This window comes from Mustela putorius, unplaced genomic scaffold (genome assembly GCF_011764305.1).
Source record: "Mustela putorius furo isolate JIRA1106 unplaced genomic scaffold, ASM1176430v1.1 tig00000174_pilon_pilon_pilon, whole genome shotgun sequence".
Lineage (NCBI taxonomy): Eukaryota > Metazoa > Chordata > Mammalia > Carnivora > Mustelidae > Mustela > Mustela putorius.
Window position 1 is genome coordinate 33,147,177 of NW_025421304.1, and position 19,051 is coordinate 33,166,227.

General features: G+C 46.3%; 1 protein-coding gene across 12 annotated transcripts in view; it reads right to left on the reverse strand.

The window, feature by feature from the left end:
- ADAT1 (adenosine deaminase tRNA specific 1) overlaps positions 1 to 19,051 on the reverse strand; it is a 48,752-nt gene that overhangs the window by 27,325 nt on the left and 2,376 nt on the right. For 6 of the 12 annotated variants that reach the window (XM_045076322.1, XM_045076323.1, XM_004753967.3 and 3 more), the window contains 8 exons: positions 17,900 to 18,082; positions 17,540 to 17,608; positions 16,582 to 16,636; positions 16,003 to 16,133; positions 12,171 to 12,771; positions 9,263 to 9,408; positions 7,415 to 7,514; positions 1,175 to 1,261 (listed from right to left, as the gene is read on the reverse strand). In XM_045076322.1, the coding sequence (XP_044932257.1) occupies positions 1,175 to 1,261; positions 7,415 to 7,514; positions 9,263 to 9,408; positions 12,171 to 12,771; positions 16,003 to 16,133; positions 16,582 to 16,636; positions 17,540 to 17,608; positions 17,900 to 18,082 (1,372 nt within the window). The other 6 variants (XM_004753968.3, XM_045076327.1, XM_045076325.1 and 3 more) reach the window with 6 other exon arrangements.

Consider the following 19,051-nt stretch of genomic DNA (forward strand, 5'->3'; position numbering starts at 1 on the left):
TCACTGACACATAAAATGTCTGGAACCTGCCCCCTGGTCAGTTTGATTCATTTTTCTAGACAAAAAAACAAGCAAATGGACTGCAGGGCAGCATTACCGACTATAGTGTGCACAGTGGTGACAGCAAGGGGCTGGGAGAAGTTTCTAGCAACGCCTCAGTTTCCCCACTGTATACTGTATGATAAAAAGAGTTTGGCAGGTCTTGTTGTCCGTTGCTGAAAAGGAACCTCCCAACCTTCTCAATTTCCCTGGGGGCAGGAACGTCTTTGTTTTTCATGGTGGACCCCTGTGATTACCCGAGTTTACACTAAGCGAGGTGACTCCTGGCGGGCCCTAACCGAACAGGGTGGGGCTGCCATGCCAGAAAGACTAACCACAGAGTCCAGTGGGTCATGCTATCGGTCTGATCTGACCAGAGGGGGAGATGGCGAATGAGTTTGGTCACATCACGTGGCCAACGATTTGGTCAGGCTGACAATGAAACCAGCGAAAACTCTGGACACTGAAACTTGGGTCCCCCTTCTGGCTGGTGATACATAGAGATGTGCTGGGGGGTGACCCTTCTTTTAGCTGGTTCTGATTTATATCCTTCACAATACAAAGGAACTGTTCAGTACAGTGCTTTCCTGAATTCATGAGTTGTTCTAGTAAGTCTGCAGGCCGTGGTCAGAAGCCCGAGCGGCTTGTGTCTGATGTTGGAAGTGAGGGGCACCGCCCTCCGGTACCTGGTGTCTGAACGGCCCCACCCAGCTGTCCCAGCAGCAGACTGAGAGCTCTCTACGTTCCTGCTGGGCAGCAATTTCATTCACAAGGCTGCAGCTCACAACGGCTGATGTGAACAGAAGAGAAGAGGGTGACGTTCCTAACACACTCTACTGCTCCCCGAGCCCTCACGGCAGCCTTGCTCTCCATTGGAGGAGCGTGAAAGGAGAGCCTGGAACGGGCCAAGCCCCGATTCCTGCCCCACTCCCCAATGTCCTCTGTAACGGCACCACTAAGCCAACCATCCTGCACACCTCAGATGTGCGTTGGCGATCAGAGCCCCAGGGAGAGAGGAGCGCACGAGCGGTAATTAAGTGCCCACGGACTCCCGCCAAGGTTTCCTGACATTCGTAAGGCAGAATTAACCCACAAATCTTCCTAAATATGAAAAAACATGGGTCAACAGCGTCACCTGAGGGAGTCTGGCCACTTGTCCTCCGAAATACTGCTTAGCAGTTTCTGGAATGATCTAAAGAGTTCCACTTTGCTGATCCGGGATCTGTTTGGAAGCAGAGGACAAAGAGGTTTATTAGAAGTGTTGAGCGCGTACCCGTCCCTCCGAGATGCTGGGCTTCACATGGAGCTTTCTTACGTTTGAATGCACCAGGGCCCCATTTCCACCTGTTCTTCACATGAAGGACATCTAGACCTGAGTGGGTGAGGGAGAAAAAGCAATCTCATCTTTTTTTTTTTTTTTTAAAGATTTCATTTATTTATTTATTTGACAGACAGAGATCAGAAGTAGGCAGAGAGGAGGAAGCTGGCTCCCTGCTGAGCAGAGAGCCCGACGAGGGGCTCAATCCCAGGACTCTGAGATCATGACCTGAGCTGAAGGCAAAGGCTTTAACCCATTGAGCCACCCAGGCGCCCAGCAATCTCATCTTAAGAAGTGTCATCAGCAGGGGCGCCTGGGTAGCTCAGTGGGCCTGCCTCTCTGCCTACTTGTGTTCTCTGTCAAATAAATAAAACAAAACAAAAAGAAGTGTCATCAGCAGCAAAATCATCAAGATGACATGCTCATGTGAGGTAAAGGCGGAGATGGCATTACTAAACTCCCTCCAGGACAGCCACAGTCATGCCGGCTACCTCTTCCCAAGGGAGCTGTTCCCTGTGGGAGCTGCGATCATAAAGTCCACTTGGATGAGCTCTGGACACAGAGTCTCCTGATTCTCCTCTGGGCACTGTGCACCTCTGAGACCAACCCTTGGCTTCCACCACAAAGCCTCATGCAGGCCCCAGTTTGGAACATCGGGCAAAGTGAGTGTGGCCAGGCCACCTGGCCATCGGCCCACCGGGGCCTTTTTGCTTTTGGCCATCCACGCTGCCAGGATCTGGCCTGTATGTGCCTCCTTTCCCTCCCTTACACAGCTCCTGAGCTGACTGAGCGTAGGGAAGCATGTCGGCCAACAATGGGTGGTCTCATCCTTACACACCAGAGCCTTCGCCGTTCTCACAGACTGTACCATTAGCTTGGACGCTGTGGCCAAACCGGGATATGTCAAAAAGGGAAGTGTACCATCTGTCAAGAAGTTCCCTTACCTGGCTGTCACCTAGGCTACTTAGCAGGGGGCCCTGAGCCCTCACACGCTGCTCTCCCCGGCCCCTCACGGAGCTGGAATGGCAGCTGGTGCTTGGGAACATAAGGATCCTCTAACATTAAAAAAAAAACCCAAAGCCAAAAAACTAATGAAACTTATTTTGTTAACAGATTAAAGGAGAAATGTAATATAATCGTGAGAAACTCCCTCACCCCATAAGTAAATAAGGGAAATTAAAAAAAAAAAAAAAGCGGGGGGGTGGGGTGGAGCTCTGGGTGGCTCAGTTGGTTAAGGGCTGGCTCCTGATTTTGGCTCAGGTCATGATCGAGCCCCGCTGCGCTGTGCTCAGGGCAATCTGTTGTCCCTCTCCTTCTGCTCCTGCCCCTTCTCATGCTCTCTCTCTCTCTCAAATAAATAAATAACATCTTTAAAAAATTTTTTGTGAGAAGAAACATGCAGTGAAGCATCTGTTAGAATTCAACATCCACAGAATGATTTAAAACCATTTAGCAAACGAGAATTAGGAAGAAGACAATATTTACAGCTGTAAGGGATGTCTATAAAAACCTGCAGCAAATTCATGTCCTTAAAATCAGGAGTAAGACAAGGGCACTGTTTTTATCCCATGTTACCCAGAAGCTTCTGGCCAGTCAGACAAGAAATAAAAGGAGTAAGGATAAAAACACAAAAACTAAAGTCATTATTTGCCAATGATTGGCAGACTGTCAGTTCTAGCCAGGATAGTACATCAAGGAAAAATAAATAAATGAAAGGAATGGAGGGTTGGAAAGGAAATATTTGCAAAAGATTGCTTACTTTGAAAAAGAAAAAAAAAAAAAAGCAACAGAATTCCCAGATAAATTAGGAGAATAAGAAGTTAACAAGGTTGCTGGATACAAACATTAGCTGCAACAGGGAAAAACAAAAAACTGATCACAACAGCAGTGAGCAGAAAATGCAATAAAAAGAAATTACTTAAAATAGCATTGTAGTAGCTGACCTCCAAGAGGGTGATTTTTTTTTTTTTAAAGATTTATTTATTTGAGAGAGGGGGGAGAAAGTACACAGGTGCGTGCACGTACACACAACCCAACACAGGGTTCAATTCCAGGACGCTGAGGGCACGACCTGAGCTAAAATCAAGAGTCACTTAGCAAACTGAGTCACCCAGGTGCCCCATGGTGATTTTTAAAAAAACTGATGTATAGTTGACTTACAGTGTTATATTGGTTTCAGGTGTATAACACAGTGATTTGACAATTATTTATGTTATGAAATGCTCATCACAGTAAACACAGTTTCTGCCTCTTACCACATGAAGTTATTACAGGATTACTGATTGTACCTCGATGCTGTACTCTTCGTCCTCCTGATTTATTTTATAAATGGAAGTCTGTACTTTTATTTTTTAAAGATATTATTTATTTATTTGAGAGAGAGAGAGAAAAAGAGAGAGTACAAGTTGGGGGAGGGGTAGAGGGAGAAGCAGGCTCCCCAAGGAGCAGGAAGCCTCATGTGGGACTCGATCCCAGGATCATAACCTGAGCTGAAGGCAGAGGCTTAACCAACCGAGCCCCCGAGGCACCCCCGGAAGTCTGTACTTCTTAATCCCCTTCCTCGATTCTCGCCCATCCCAAACCCTTCCCCTCCCCTCTGGCAACCACCAGTTTGTTCTGTATTTCTGAGTCTGTTTCATCATTCTAGGGGACAGGACCATACATCTTACTGTTGAAGAAGTCTAGAGAGTCTTACAGACTCAACATTTGCGCTGCCCACCCTTACCCAGAATAGGTAAAGAAGAAACATCAAAAATAAACTAGTGTCTTGCCTGACGCTCCGGCTTCCTTTTGAAACACTGATAGGTGAGCTCCTGAAATTTCTGCTACAGCCCAGGGGCCACTGGGAGATGTGAGAACATCTGGGTTTATTTTTACAGAGCGTGAATGAAGCATACAAAGGACTTTCATTCACCAAAACAAGAAGCCTTAGCAATCAACCATGCCTATCCGGAGCTGGAGACAGCTCCCCATCAAGGTGTGTTAAAGAAACGCATCACTTAAACCTCCCTGGAAGGAGTCCTAATGGATTCAGTTTACCACCAACATTGTACTGCAATGTCAAGGCCTCCAGGTTCACCGTAAGAAGCCATCAGTGTGAATGAGTTTAACAGCTTCTGGAGACCAGGTCTGTAAATGGTTCCAACATTTTTCCCTCGGGAGGAACAAATAGCCCTTTCTCTTATCAATGTTTCCAACCTAAGGCAATGGCCTTGTGAGTAATGTTAAGGTACATATACCTATAAAGACAGAAGAGAGATGCTGGGAATCTCTCCTCTGCTGAAACAGAGCTCCCTCAAGAGAAATAAGACCTTTCTGAAGATCTATTCAACAGGAGAACAAGTGGCCACACTAGTTATTCCTCTGTCAACGAGACCTACTCAGTAATCCCCACTCGGGTCATCTGAGGAGCACAGCAACCCTCCATAGCAATCATGGCAGCTGCCACTCTCTAGGGAGCCCTGGTTCCTTTCAGCAGCAAGGATTACACTTTTGGTATTAGGTTTTCCTCAGGAAAAACATTGCTGGCTGGTGCATCAAGAAGCCAGAAAAGCTATACACGCAAGTATACTTTCTTTAAGATTACACATTTACATTGGTATTATTTTTTAAAAAGATTTTATTTATGTGGGAGGGGGCACAGATGGAGAGTGAGAGGGAGAAGCAGCCCCCCGCTGAGCAGGGAGCCCAACACAGGGCTCGATCCGGGACCCTGGAACCATGACCTGAGCCAAAGGCAGACGCTTAACCAACTGAGCTGCCCAGGTACCCTCTACATTGGTATTCTTTTTTTTTTTTTTTTTAATTTTTAAGATTTTATTTATTTATTTAAGACAGAGAATGAGCAGTGGGGAGGGACAGAGGTAGAGGGAGAAGTAGGCTCCCTACTGAGCAGGGAGCCTGATGCAGAACTCGATCCCAGGGTCCGGAAATCATGACCTGAGCCGAGGGCAGATGCTTAACCGACTGAGCCACTCAGGTGCCCCAACGTTGGTATTCTTAATCTAGCCTTATCTTTAAGAAACTCAGGTGCACTTAGGTTTTCTGGGTTTTTTTTTTTTTTTAATTCCTCATCCTTTTCTTTTATAATCCAGTGAGGCATGTAATGATCTCTCTGGGACCCTCTGGGAAGGGAAGAGGATCTGCCACTTACAGGAAGAGTAAAATGAAACCTCTTGAAAATGAGGGTCTGTTATTATTGCATTGTGTGTAAAAGAACACAAAGACTTAAATGAAATATTTTCTTCCTATATTGTATTAGTATACTAAATGTCTCTAACATCCCAGTCCACGTTCCTGTTCCCCACAGTTCTAAAGAAGGTGGTTCCAGGATGCCAGCATGAGGGCGTGAGCCATGAGAAAACCTGGGAGTCCTTAGAAGAAACTGACTCTTCCACACAGAATATGAAGCTTCTCTGAAGAAGGGAAGGGGAAATCTTAACAAGATGTCTGCTGTAAGCCTGCACTACCTTCGCCAGCACTTCTCACCACATTCGTGGGTGAAACATACTTTTTGTAACTAAACATACTTTTAGTTCCCCTTGCTCTGGGGAGGTAAAGTAATTTGCCCAAGGTCACACCCTGGGGAGGAAGCGAACCAGGAATTAGACATCAGTCTCTTGAACCGTAAGGTTTCTGTTCTTGCCCCTTCCACTTCCTCCCTTACGGAGTCTGCCTTCTAAACGGAGAGACATCTACAGCCCGTCAGAGATCTCATCATCTACTCCAGTATCCTCATCTGACAAGAGATGCAGCATGGAGGCCTGGAGAGCAACTGGCCTTGTCCAAAGTCATGTGGATACTGGAGACAGAGAGAGCACGGGAATGTGAGGTGCTCCCGGTCAACAGAGAGCGCCAACATACTGGAACAAGCTGCAGAACAGCACTGTGGCAATTTGAAGAGGACGGTAATTGTGAGCCAGAAGGCAGTGGTAGTTGAGTTGAGGTTTGAAGGTAAAACACACTCTGGTCAGTGGCTAACAGCTGGTCTCCTGAGAGATGCAAACAATGGCCTGGAGCCATGAGGCCCTTGGGAAATCAGGCAATGGTTTCTTACCTGCGACACTAAAAGTACAAACCACCATAGGAAAAAAACAGATAAAACGGACTTCATCAAACTTTAAAATTTCCGTGCTTTAAAGGACCCTTTCAAAAAGTGAAAAGATAACCCACAGAATTGCAGAAAATATGTTCAAAGACATATGTGAAAAAAGACTGGCATCCAGATTATACAAAGAAATGTTTCAACTCAACAATAAAAAGATAAACAAACGGACAAAGGATCAGAATAGGTATTTCTCCAGAGAAGATACACAAATGGCAAATAAAATACGAAAGAATGCTCAACATCAAAGAAGCTCCAACAGTTATTAGGGAAAGGCGCATCGAAACCACGAGACAGCTCTCATGCTCACTAGAGTGGTTCCAGTGAAATAGGCAACAGCGAGTGTCGTAAAGGAAGTAGGGTAACTGAGATGCATACACTGCTGGTGGGAGTTCAAATTGCTGCAGCTGCTACGGAAAATTTTTGGCAGTTCCTCCAAAAAGCAGAAAAGCAAAAAACCCCCAAGGTTATCACAGGACTCAGCAATTCCATGCCACGGTATACCCAGGAGAATTGAAAACATATGCCCACCTAAGAGCTCACTATATAAATGTTTACAGCAGCACCATTTCTGATAGCCCAAAAGCGAAATAACCCAAATGGCCACGGACAAAAGGACTGATGAACAAAAAGCAGCAGGCAGACCCCCACAAAATACCACAATGGTATATAGGAATGAAGGACTGATACATGTTACGACACGGATGAGCCTTGAAAACCTTGCGCTAAGTAAAATAAGCCACATCCTGTATGACCTTACACAGCGAAATGCCCAGAAAGAACAAATCCACAGAGACAACACGTCGATTCATGGATGTCAGGGGCCGGAGTAGGGCCGGGGGAATGACTGCTAAGAGGGGTAGGGCTTCTTTTCGGGGCAGTGAAGATGTTCTGGAATTAGTGGTAAAGGGTGCCTGCAAGGCCACCGTCTCCTCCTGCCTCAACCTGCTTACCTGGCCTGAAGGCACCTGATGGCTTTCTTCGTTGTTCCCTGCAGAAAGCCATTGGCAGTGACATCCAGCGGCTGCTCGGGAACTGCGCTCCAGCTGATGGCTATGAAAAGACAAGATTCTAGCTAAAATTCCTCAGTTTCCTGTGAATGTCAGAAGTCTTTTCACAAAAATACTTCCCTCTCTCTCCAAAACAGAGTCAATGGCTGCCACTCTGATGCCCGACCTCCAGAATACAGTGATATAAAGAGGTTCATCATTCATCATCTTCATTCTAAGACCCAATAACCACTAAGCACTTGTTACAGGCTGGACATACAGTCAGCAGCGCATGGAAACAGAATTTCTCATTTAATCCTTGTAACAATACCGATAAGAAAATGACACATTGTTTTCTTTCTTTTTCTTTAAGATTTCTTTCTTTCTTTCTTTGACAGAGAGAGAGAGAGAGATCACAAGTAGGCAGAGAGGCAGGCAGAGGGGGAGGGGGGAAGCAGGCTCCCTGCTGATCAGAGAGCCCCATGTGGGGCTCGATCTCAGGACCCGGGATCATGACCTGAGCTGAGGCCAGAGGCTTAACCCACTGAGCCACTCAGGTGCCCTGACACATTGTTTTCATAAGCATACTCTTGTAATCCCCATCTGAACCCCCCTCCCCCCATGCTGGTAACATCAGTTTGTTCTATAGAGCTAAGAGTCTCTCCTTCTTGGGGCATCTGGGTGGCTCAGTCAGTTAAGTGTCTGCCTTTGGCTCAGGTCATGATCCTTGGGACCTGGGATCGAGTCCCACATTGGGCTCCCTGTTTGGCAGGGAGTCTTCTTTTTCTCCCTCTGCACCTCCCCCTGCTTGTGCACTGTCATATGAATACACAAAATATTAAAAAAAAAAAAAAAGACTGTTTCTTGGTTTGTCTCTATTTTTTTCCCCTTTGCTCGTTTCCTAAATTGTACATATGAGTGAGATCATACAGTATGTCTTCCTCTGCCTGACTTATTTTGCTTAGCATAATACACTCTAGCTGCATCCAAGTCCCTCCAAATGGCAAGATTTCATTTTCTTCTATGGCTGAGCAGTATCTTTATTCATTGGTCAGTTGATGGAAACTTGGGCTGCTTCCATAGCTTGGCTACTGTAAATAATGCTGCAGTAAACATAGGAGTGCATGTATTCCTCTCAGTTAGTGTTTTTGTACTTTTAGGGTAAATACCCCTAGTGTGATTACTGGATCATAGGGTAGTTTTATTTTTAATTTTTTGAGGAACCTCCGTACTGTTTTCCACAGTGGCTGCACCAGTTTGCATTCCCACCATTCCTACCAACAGTATAAAGAGGTTCTTTTTTCTCCACGTCCTTGCCAACACTTGTTTCTTGTGTTGATTTTAGTCATTCTGACAGGCATCAGGTGATAGCTCACTGGGGTTTCGATCTGCATTTCCCCAATGATGAGTGACGTTGGGCATCTTCTCATGTGTCTGTTGGCCATCTGGATGTCTTCTTTAAAGAAATGTCTGTTCATCCCTTCTGCCCGTTTTATTAATTGGATTAATTTTAAAGAAATGATATTGATAATTAATAGAATTCCTTAATTCTATTAATTAACAATTAATAAGTAATTAATTAAGAAATGATGTTCTTATCTGGAGATGAAGAGCCTGAGGCTAAGACAGGAAAAGTAAGTTGCCTGGTGTCTTGCAGAGCACGATCCTGACTCAGTGTGGTCAAGCCTCCGCTACTGAGGACTCGGGTCAGAAGCTGTCTCCCTGGGCTGGGAAATGCAGCCCCTCTCTGGGCCACTCCATGATCTGTGCAAAAGTTACTCCAGGGCAAGTGGAATAGGGCAGATACTTTACCTGCACCACAAGGAGCAAGTCGGCCCGAGCCATCAGCCCTTCTTGTCTGTACTGCGCTGCGGCTCTGTTCAAACAGTAAACCAGACTGCTGTATTTTCACTTCTTGAACTCCAAAGCCTTTCGGTAGCGCAGAGACGTTCTGACACCTAAATGTGAGGGAGAATGCACTCAGTTTCAGCATGGTCCTCTGGAAGACAGTGTCTACACCCGGGGACCACTTCCCTGCCCCTGAGTCTCGGTGAGAGGGTGTGAAAGAACTGAATCTCCTTCCTATCTCTCTGAAGTGAAAAGGATTAGCTGAGTCACCACCCCTCAGAAACTTTAGGGACACTGTGAACTCCAGTCCTGGTACTGGCTTTGAAAGACTGCAAACCCTCAAAGAGCAATATTAACTCGTCAGTATCTCTTCCTAGGGAATCGTCCAAACACACCAGAAACCAAAGCTCTCCTGTAACAGACAAGCTTCGTTTTTCCCTCTTGGGTCTTTCACACCATCTAGAGGCTACCATGATGCTGCTCTGGAACCGAGCAGACAGACTAGGGAAAGCACGGAAAACACCGAAAATGTCTTGGGCATAGTGCTTGGGAGTGCTTTTGTTGAAAACATCATACTGGGCTGTAGTTGTATACCAGAGAATTCATCCATTCTCAGTGTACAATTTAAGGTTTTGTTTGTTTTTTACTATATTCACAGAATTGTGCCTGTCACCATAATCTGAATTTATCATGTTTGACCCCTGATAAGAAACCCAGCACCCATCAGCGGTCACTTCCCATGCATTTCTCCAGCACCCTCCAACCTACTTCTGGATTTGCCCATTTTGGACATTTCGCTCCATGAATTCATACGCTACATGGCTCCTCTCACTCAGCATGGAGCTTTTGAGGCTTGTCCATGTGGTAGCTTGGCCAGTCTTTGCTCCTTTTTGGGGCTGATGATCTAACAATCTATTACCTTTTGTTGATCTGTTCACCAGCTGATGCACATCTGGGCAGCTTCATTTTGCGGCTGGTGTGACTCGTGCCACTGTGAACGTTCATGTGTCGGTATTTACGTGGATACATGTTTTCATTTCTCCTGGGTACACTCCCTGGGTGTGTTCCCTGGCCCTGGTCTCAGGAGCAGTGCAGCCGACACAACAGGCCTCCCCCCAGCGGTGGCCTCTCCCTGCCTTCTTTTATCACAGCCTTAACTGGGCTTAGCCACGCTTCCTTATGGGGGAACCACACTTGAGTGATCATCCTTTGTCTTTTATCCTTTTTTTTTTTTTAAAGATTTTATACATTTGACAGAGATCATAAGTAGGCAGAGAGGCAGGCAGAGAGAGAGAGGAGAAAGCAGGCTTCCCGCTGAGCAGAGAGCCCAATGTGGTGCTCGATCCCAGGACCCTGAGATCATGACCTGAGCCAAAGGCAGAGGCTTAACCCAATGAACCACCCAGGCGCCCCTGTCTTTTATCTTTTAAAGACATTGATGGTTTTAAAAAATTAGAGTAGCAATATATATGTACGGGGCAGAACAATGAGAAAACAGAGTAACCACAAAGAAGAAAAAAATATACCCATAATATCACAACTCAGAGATAATCATACTAGTACCTTGGTATATATCCTCCCAAAATTTTTTTACTATGTGCATATATACTTCACGACCAACACGAACTCATTGTATCTTTAAACTTGCTCTTTAATGGGGCGCCTGGGTGGCTCAGTGGGTTAAAGCCTCTGCCTTCGGCTCGGGTCGTGGTCTCAGGGTCCTGGGATCGAGCCCCGCATCTGGCTCTCTGCTCAGCAGGGAGCCTGCTTCCTCCTCTCTCCCTGCCTGCCTCTCTGCCTACATGTAATCTCTGTCTATCAAATAAATAAAATCTAAAAAAAAAAAAAAAAACTTGCTCTTTAAGAATTATGACCATCTCCTGCAACTGTACTACTGATTTACCCCAAAATACAGATGTGGTGAAAGGAAGGGCCATCTGTACCCCAATGGTCATAGCAGCAATGTCCACAATTGCCGAACTATAGAAGGAGCCCAGATGCCCTTCAATGGACGAATGGATAAGGAAGATGTGGTCCATCTATACAATGGAGTATTATGCCTCCATCAGAAAGGATGAATACCCAACTTGTGTATCAACATGGACAGGACTGGAGGAGATTATGCTGAGTGAAATCAGTCAAGCAGAGAGAGTCAATTATCATATGGTTTCACTTACTTGTGGAGCATAAGGAATAACACAGAGGACATGGAGAGAAGGAGAGAAGTGAGTTGGGGGAAATTGGAGGGGAGATGAACCATGAGAGACTGTGGACTCTGAGGAACTGAGGGTTTTGGAGGGGAGGGGAGTGGGGGGTTGGGTGAGCCTGGGGGTGGGTATTACGGAGATTGCATGGAGCACTGGGTGTGGTGCATAAACAATGAATCTTGTGGGGGCGCCTGGGTAGCTCAGTAGGTTAAAGCCTCTGCCTTCGGCTCACGTCATGATCCCAGGGTCCTGGGATCAAGCCCCACATCGGGCTCTCTGCTCAGCAGGGAGCCCGCTTCTTCCTCTCTCTCTGCCTACTTGTGATCTCTCTCTGTCAAATAAATAAATAAATAAATAAATAAATAAATCTTGGAACACTGAAATAATAAGATAAAATTTTATAAAAATTATGAGCATCTTTTCAGGTCCAATAGTCATCAATATTAGCTTTAAACTATTTCACTGGTTTCCTTTTCTTTTTAAAACATGACTATACACACAGCTAAATGTCTGAGCACTTTCTTAATTATTTCTTAGGACAAATTCCCAGCAATAGACCCAATGGATCAAAACGTATGGGTATTTTAGTCTCTTCGGACATCTTCTGAGTCTTCTTGGAAAGGCTGTTCCAGCTGCTCCCTCCCCCCCACCCCCTCCAGGCTCACCTCCCGGTCAGAGCTCTGTGCATCGCCTCCTGGCTGTATGGGCACCTCCCAATCACCACAGCTGATAGGTAGACGGGCTCTTCTAGAAGGTGCATCAACAGTGCCCCCTGGCATCCGAGGACGTTCCACCGGGCCAGCTTGTCACTGCAGGACAGGGAGCAAGTCCGGTCTCCCCGGCCGGGCTTCACTCGGAGCAGCCCCACCTGGTGATACGCAGCACCAGGCTGCCTGGAGTCTCCAGCTTCTCCGGGCACACACTTGGCTCCAGTTCTATAAATGTCCACCACTTTGACATCACCGGGGGCCGTTCTGGTGACAGGGGCCTGTTCCTGTGCAGTAACATGAGAGCCGCTGACGTCTGGTGTGACTGGGCCACTCTCCTGATGGCCAAAACTCTGATGTTGAGCTACACCGTCAGGAGTCCCGGGCTCAAGCCTCATCTTTTTGGTCATAGGACTACCCAGGCCCTCACATCTCTCTGTGTCCTCAGGAGCTTCCAGGTCACCACTGGCTTCTGATGGCTTACTGGCCCAGTCTCTACGGACAGGACAGCAGGGCTGATCTTCAAACTCGAGCATTGGAATGATGGAGGCATCCCCACCTGCAAGAGAAGGGACCTCTTAAAAACCAGTGGTTCTCAAAGTGAGGGCCCAGGACCAGCCACATCAATGTCCCTACGGAACTTGTTAGAAATGCCAATTCTCGGAAGCCACAGTCGACCTGCTAAGTCTGAAACTCTGGAGGTGGTCGCCAGCAGTGTATATTTTAGCTCTCCGGGTCATTCTGATGACTGGAGAACCACTGTCTGAAACAAAGTCTAATTCTATTTTCCTAGCTGACTTGGGATTAGGCACACTTGCCCAAATTTCCCGAGTAAGATTCCTTCGTGGCTCTATCCTACCTAGACCCAGTGAGTCAGAAACTCTGGGGTGGGGGTGGGGGGTCTGGGAAGCAGAATACTTTAACAAAGATCCCAGGTAATGCTCATTACAGGAAGTTTTGGAAACAATAGCTTTGACCAGGGTTTGTCAACATTCATAATACTGATTATTATTATTATTATTATTATTATTATTATTACTGGGCCACGTAATTCCTTTTGTGGGGGCTATTCTTTACATCATGGGACGGTTACCAGCTCCTCAGTCTCTACCTACTAGATACCAATAGCACCCCAAGTCTGGCCATCAAAAATGTCCCCAGATGTTGCTAAATGGCCTCTGAGAAGCAAAACTGTCCTGAGTTGAGAACCCTTGATTTACAATGAGCACAGTTTCCCAAGTGCATTTTTTAGAATGTTATCCTGTAAGATGCTTTGGAAAACAAAAGTGGGAGGTTGGTTTCATGGTTAAATATTTGGCAAATATGTTCCCAAATTCCCCATCTTAGAGAATTATGTGCGTATCTTCACAGTAAAGGCTTTGCAGTGAATTACACAAGTGGTGTTTCCCTGTGCTGGGTTAGAGATTTCTGACTCAACTCTGTGCTTAAATAGAAACACAGTAAACCAGAGGTTAGCAAAAAGCACAGCGTTCCCTGGAGAAGGGAGCTACTTCTTCAAACACTAACCTAGTGTGTGTGGCTTTTCTAAAGCGTGTAAATAATACATCTGTAGCCTTTAGAACCTGAGTGGGAAAGGCAAGAAATGTAGAACTGGGATTGTGGCCAGAGAGGCTGGCTGGCGGACTTCCAGAGACCTCACAAGGGGACAGTGACTTTGAAGAATTGACTGGGCCCATCTCCCACTCTGAAGGCTCGGAGATTTGATCCAGACAGATGCCTAAACCTGAGAGGCTGATTCATGCTAATAAAACTCACAAGTAAGAGTCTGAAATAGCTAATCCAGGCACCAAATTATCAATTAGTAATGAGGAATAAATGCAAAGGGAGACAGTTACATTCTCCAGGTAATATTCTTTCCTCCTGCACACAAACCATGCGTGGGCACTGCAGTGCAAAAGATGACCTATTAGCCCAGGGCAGTTGGATTGGTGGGTTTAGATTTTTATTTCACAGACCAGTAAAATTTCCAGAAGATTTTAAGATCAACAAAGGGGGTGGTCAATTTTGTATTCCATCAACTAAGATCTTTAAAAATCCTAATTATTGGGCGCCTGGGTGGCTCAGTGGGTTAAGCCGCTGCCTTTGGCTCGGGTCATGATCTCAGGGTCCTGGGATCGGGCCCCGCATCGGACTCTCTGCTCAGCAGGGGGCCTGCTTCCCTTCCTCTCTCTCTGTGATCTCTTCCCTTCCTCTCTCCTACTGTGATCTCTCTCTGTCAAATAAATAAATAAAATCTTAAAAAAAAATCCTAATTATTGCTATTTATTTTTTTTTCCTAATTACCACTATTTAAAATAAAAAGATAAAAATCTCATAACCTTTTCATGGAAAGAAATTAGATTTTTTTTTAAAAAGAGCTTATTTATTTGACTTTTAAAGATTTTATTTATTTATTGGACAGAAAGAGAGAGACAGAGATAGCAAGAGAGGGAATATAAGCAGGGCATGTGGGAGAGGGAGAAGCAGGCTTCCCGCTGAACAGGGAGCCTGATGTGGGGCTCAATCCCAGGACCCTGGGATCACGACCTGAGCCAAAGCCAGATGCTTAAGGACTGAGCCACCCAGGCACCCCAGAAATTAAACTTTTTGAAAAACACACTATAGTCCAGATTTTTCCCAGCTGGCTATAGACCAGCCAGTGGACCACTGATCTATGTGGTCTGATTAGTGGGTGAGGCTAGCTGTGATCCACAGATGCATCTCTCTCCATCATAAGGCTACACCTACCACTGGGTCAGCCAAGCCCTAGTTACTCCAAGTGTGGTCCACAGGTGAACACCACTGACATCATGGGGACTTGGTTAGAAATGCAGAACCTTAGGTTTCATCCCAGTCCTAATGAATTTGAATCCACATTTTAAGATCATTCATTTGCATTTTATAGTTTGAGAAGCACTGAGTTAAGAAACATCCTTTGGTTCTTGGATCAGGGTATCCAGGGCTAGTAAGAAAGCACAGATGAGCCCTGCCTTTCTCTGTATGTCATTTTCTGGCCTTTGACTCAACCGATTCTTTTCTGAGACTCATCCTTCCTTAAGCTGTATTATATTTTGGATTTGTATTATGACAAGTCTTGACAGCTCTTCTGTCTCTTCAGAGCTAGTACCTATATCTGCTCTAATTGCATGTGTAGTTTTAAAGTTTAATACTTACAGAACACTGTTAGAGCCTTCCTTCCCAAAGGTTTTAGGGTGAGTGAAGTTTACTGCCATCCCTGAGCTGCTATCTAAAGAGAGCAGAAATTCTCCATTTTCAAAACAAAAAAACAGTGGTCTCCTCTAGGCGAAGTCTGGTCTTCCTGCTTGATGCAACCACAGCACCTGAATGTCCCCATTTAACTCGTCAAAATTTAACTTAACTGATCATGACTGTCTACACTCTATGAGGCTAGGCGAGGGACAAGTCTTACTCCCTGCTGTAGACCCAACGTCACATTGTACCTGACAAGTAGCAGAAAATAACTGAAGGAGTGAATGAATGGACTGAGTTTCAGGATAAATTACTACAGAACTCAGGGCTTTGGACTTCTTTCAGACCTTTGTGGGGTTTCTGCTTGAAGCTTCCCAATCCTGACTGGGAACCTAGAACTACAGTGTCGTTCCTTGATAGAGAAGTGGTCAGGCACCACGGCCCGTTCAGAAAAAGGCAGTGTCCACTGCCTGCAGCTACACTGCAGCCAGACGAGCTTTTCTGAGGAATAGATCTAAGGATAAGAGGACATAAGGAAGTAGACAACGTAATAATGATCCAAAGGGTTGGCTATACTTACAGGGTGTATGGCTGGAGAAAAACACAAAGGAGAGGTCTGGCCTGAGTTTCCACAGCCCTCTCTGAGTTCCAGGGACAAAGATGCTATCCTCCTTCAGGGCGGCCGCCAAGTGGAGCTGATGGAGAAGGTACCTAATTGGGGCACAAGGTGTGGCCAGAATGAACAACCAAACACTTCGGTGAAGTCTAAGACTGGCTGGTTGATGATTAAGAAAGAGTTACTGCAGACAGATGGGACTGGCAGTGATTTGGAATTTCGAGGATGATGCAGACCAGTGATTCTCAAAAGTGTGGCCCCTGACCAGCAGCATCAGCATCATCTGGAATTTGTTAGAAATCCAGGTCCCGCCCCTGACCTGCTGAATCGGAATTTCCAGGGGAGGGCCCAACAATCTGAGTTTTCACAAACATAGGTAATTCTGATGCACACCAAGTGTAAGAACCACCGTCTAGACCAGGGCTAATCAAAGTGTGGTTCACATACCGACATCATCCGTGTTGCTCGGGAGCTTATTAGAAATGCAAATTCTGGGGCTCCCCATGGCAGGCTAAGTCAGATTCTCTGGGGTTGTCCCTTTACCTTTGGAAACTCCTCCTGGCTATGACCTCAGCGTGGCTATCATTGAGGATGTCTCCTGTGGCAAAGACAGGACACTAGTGAAGACACAGAGGACCAGAGGCCCTGTTTCCCTGCAGTAGAACACAGCAGTTTCCCCAGCTACCAGGATGGCCATGGAGCTCCTGGAGGGCTGTCAGGAAGTATTGTGATCACTGATGGCAATACAGGGCCTCCTCAAATCAGTACTACTGACACCCTGGGTTAGAAAATTCTTTGTTGTGAGGCTCTGTACTGTGGAAGGGAGGATGTTTACTAGCATTCCTGGCCTCTAGCACCAGAGGCAGATAGCATAGTAACGCCCTCCCCTGACGTGTGGCAACCGAAGATGGAAAATGTCTCCAACCACTGCCACAGGTCCCCCAGGGGACAAAATCTCCCCATAGTTGAGAAGGACTGATTTACAGGAAAATAGATGGAGGAAGGGGGTCCAAATCTTTTGTGGCCTGATATCACACTTGAGCTTGTGGTGATACGAGTCCATCAAATTCAATCCACAGTGGTCCAGGCACACAGGAGGCAAGGCTGGGAAAATGGAGGAAGCAAACCTGGGAAGGAATCTGCTAACGGGAAGCAGGAGGTGAAGATGTCAGATTTCCAAGGGATTTCCATATTCTTTTTGTTGTCCAAATCTCCATCAATTCAAGATTGCCTTAGGGGGGCTTCACACCTAACGGGGAGGAGCTGCTCCAGGGAAATTTTGGTTTGCGCAGGAAAATACTGGCCAACTTCCAATCTATGCAGAAAGTATGTTCCTGGCAGCCTTTGGCCCCACTGTTTATTCTGATTCTTAAAATGAGTTCTGACCTTCCCAGTGGAGTGACAGTGGGAAAGGAAAGGTCAGCCACCTCAGTGATGAGGAGAGGAAAGGGCTTTCCAACATGCCCTGGATGAAGGCTGTTCAGACCCCACCCGGGCTTACCGCTCTTCCTCATTTTGGACTGGCCTATACATTTCGTTCCTGTTCCCATGGAGACAACTTCCTTCGTCACTGAGAGGGAAAGGAATCATTAGGTGTGCTCCCATACTGTGAATGGTCCCCAGCCCTCAGGTTTCACGCATGCACACTCCTCCAGGGCCTTTCTATAGGGGACCCAACCCAGGGCTGTGGTTGCAACACCGCAGGCTCCAACCACAAGTACTGCGCCCCCTGGTGGAGAGAAAGGGGAACATGCCCACTGCTGTGGCGGTCGCCAGCCAGGACTGTCCCTGCACAGCCATGAACAATTCTCCTACCATCTCTGACAGGGAGAGGGAGCGCTGGAAGGTGAAAAGGCCTCACCTTGTGCCGGTTTATTAGTGATGCCATGGGCCTGGTCAGCTGCAGGCTGTATCTTCACCACGGCTGCTAATAATGTCCACTCACGGTTGGGGTCAGGCTTCCCCTGCTTGGGCAGTCTGGTCCTATAGTGTTCATAACACAGCTGGGCAATCTCATCTGCAGTCCACATGGTCCGCGTTAGTGCTGAGCCAGATCAAAAACCACAACCATCAGAAGAACAGAAAAGAGAAGCAACGCAAGATGCTACAACTTGCCCAGGCACTTCAGTGGGCTTTCAGGATAGCTTGACCGCATTCATACCAAGGTTTCTCTATCTCGAACTCTAATGGGTCACTTTCTTCTACTACTTCCCTGTCCCCTCTTCACACACCACCCCCCCTTCTTTTTTTAGATTTTATTTATTTATTTGATGACAGAGAGATCACAAATAGGTAGAGGCAGGCAGAGAGGGGGCAAAGCAGGCTCCCTGCTGAGCAGAGAGCCCCATGTGGGGCTTGATCCCAGGACCCCGAGATCATGACCTGAGCTGAAGGCAGAGGCTTAACCCACTGAGCCACCTAGGCGACCCCCCCCTTTTAAAAGCAGGCTTCATACCCAGCATGGAGCCCCACACACAGTCTGAACTCACAATCCTGAGATCAAGACCTGAGCTGAGATTAAGAGTTGGAGGCTTAATCCACTAAACCACCCAGGCACCCCTCCCCTTTTCATTTTAAGGAAAGATCAAAGAAGTCCCAGTTTCTTAAAGATGTTTCTTTTTAAATGTTGGACATCTGACATGTATCTAATGAATCTGAACCTACTACTCAAAAATAAAAGTGCATGAGAGGGAAGTATCCTTGCTACTCCAATTTTCATTTGGAAGTAGCACATCAGGTATTGCACACCTTAGCTGGATTCGGGCAGACTCTAACCATACAAGGTTTATCTTTCTGGGCAGATGTTCTTCTTTTACATCCTCTTTTTCCGACTTTTTTTCTCTTCTCCGACTTCTTCCAGCAGATTGACTCTTGATCTCCCTCTAATAAATCTCCGATGACCCCATCAAGAAAACAATTTCTCCCATAATGTTTTATGAGGCAGGTGGGAGAAGTGACAAAGCCCAGAGCTTTCTCACCAGTCAACCATTCTCCTTACAGGAGTCTGTGCTGG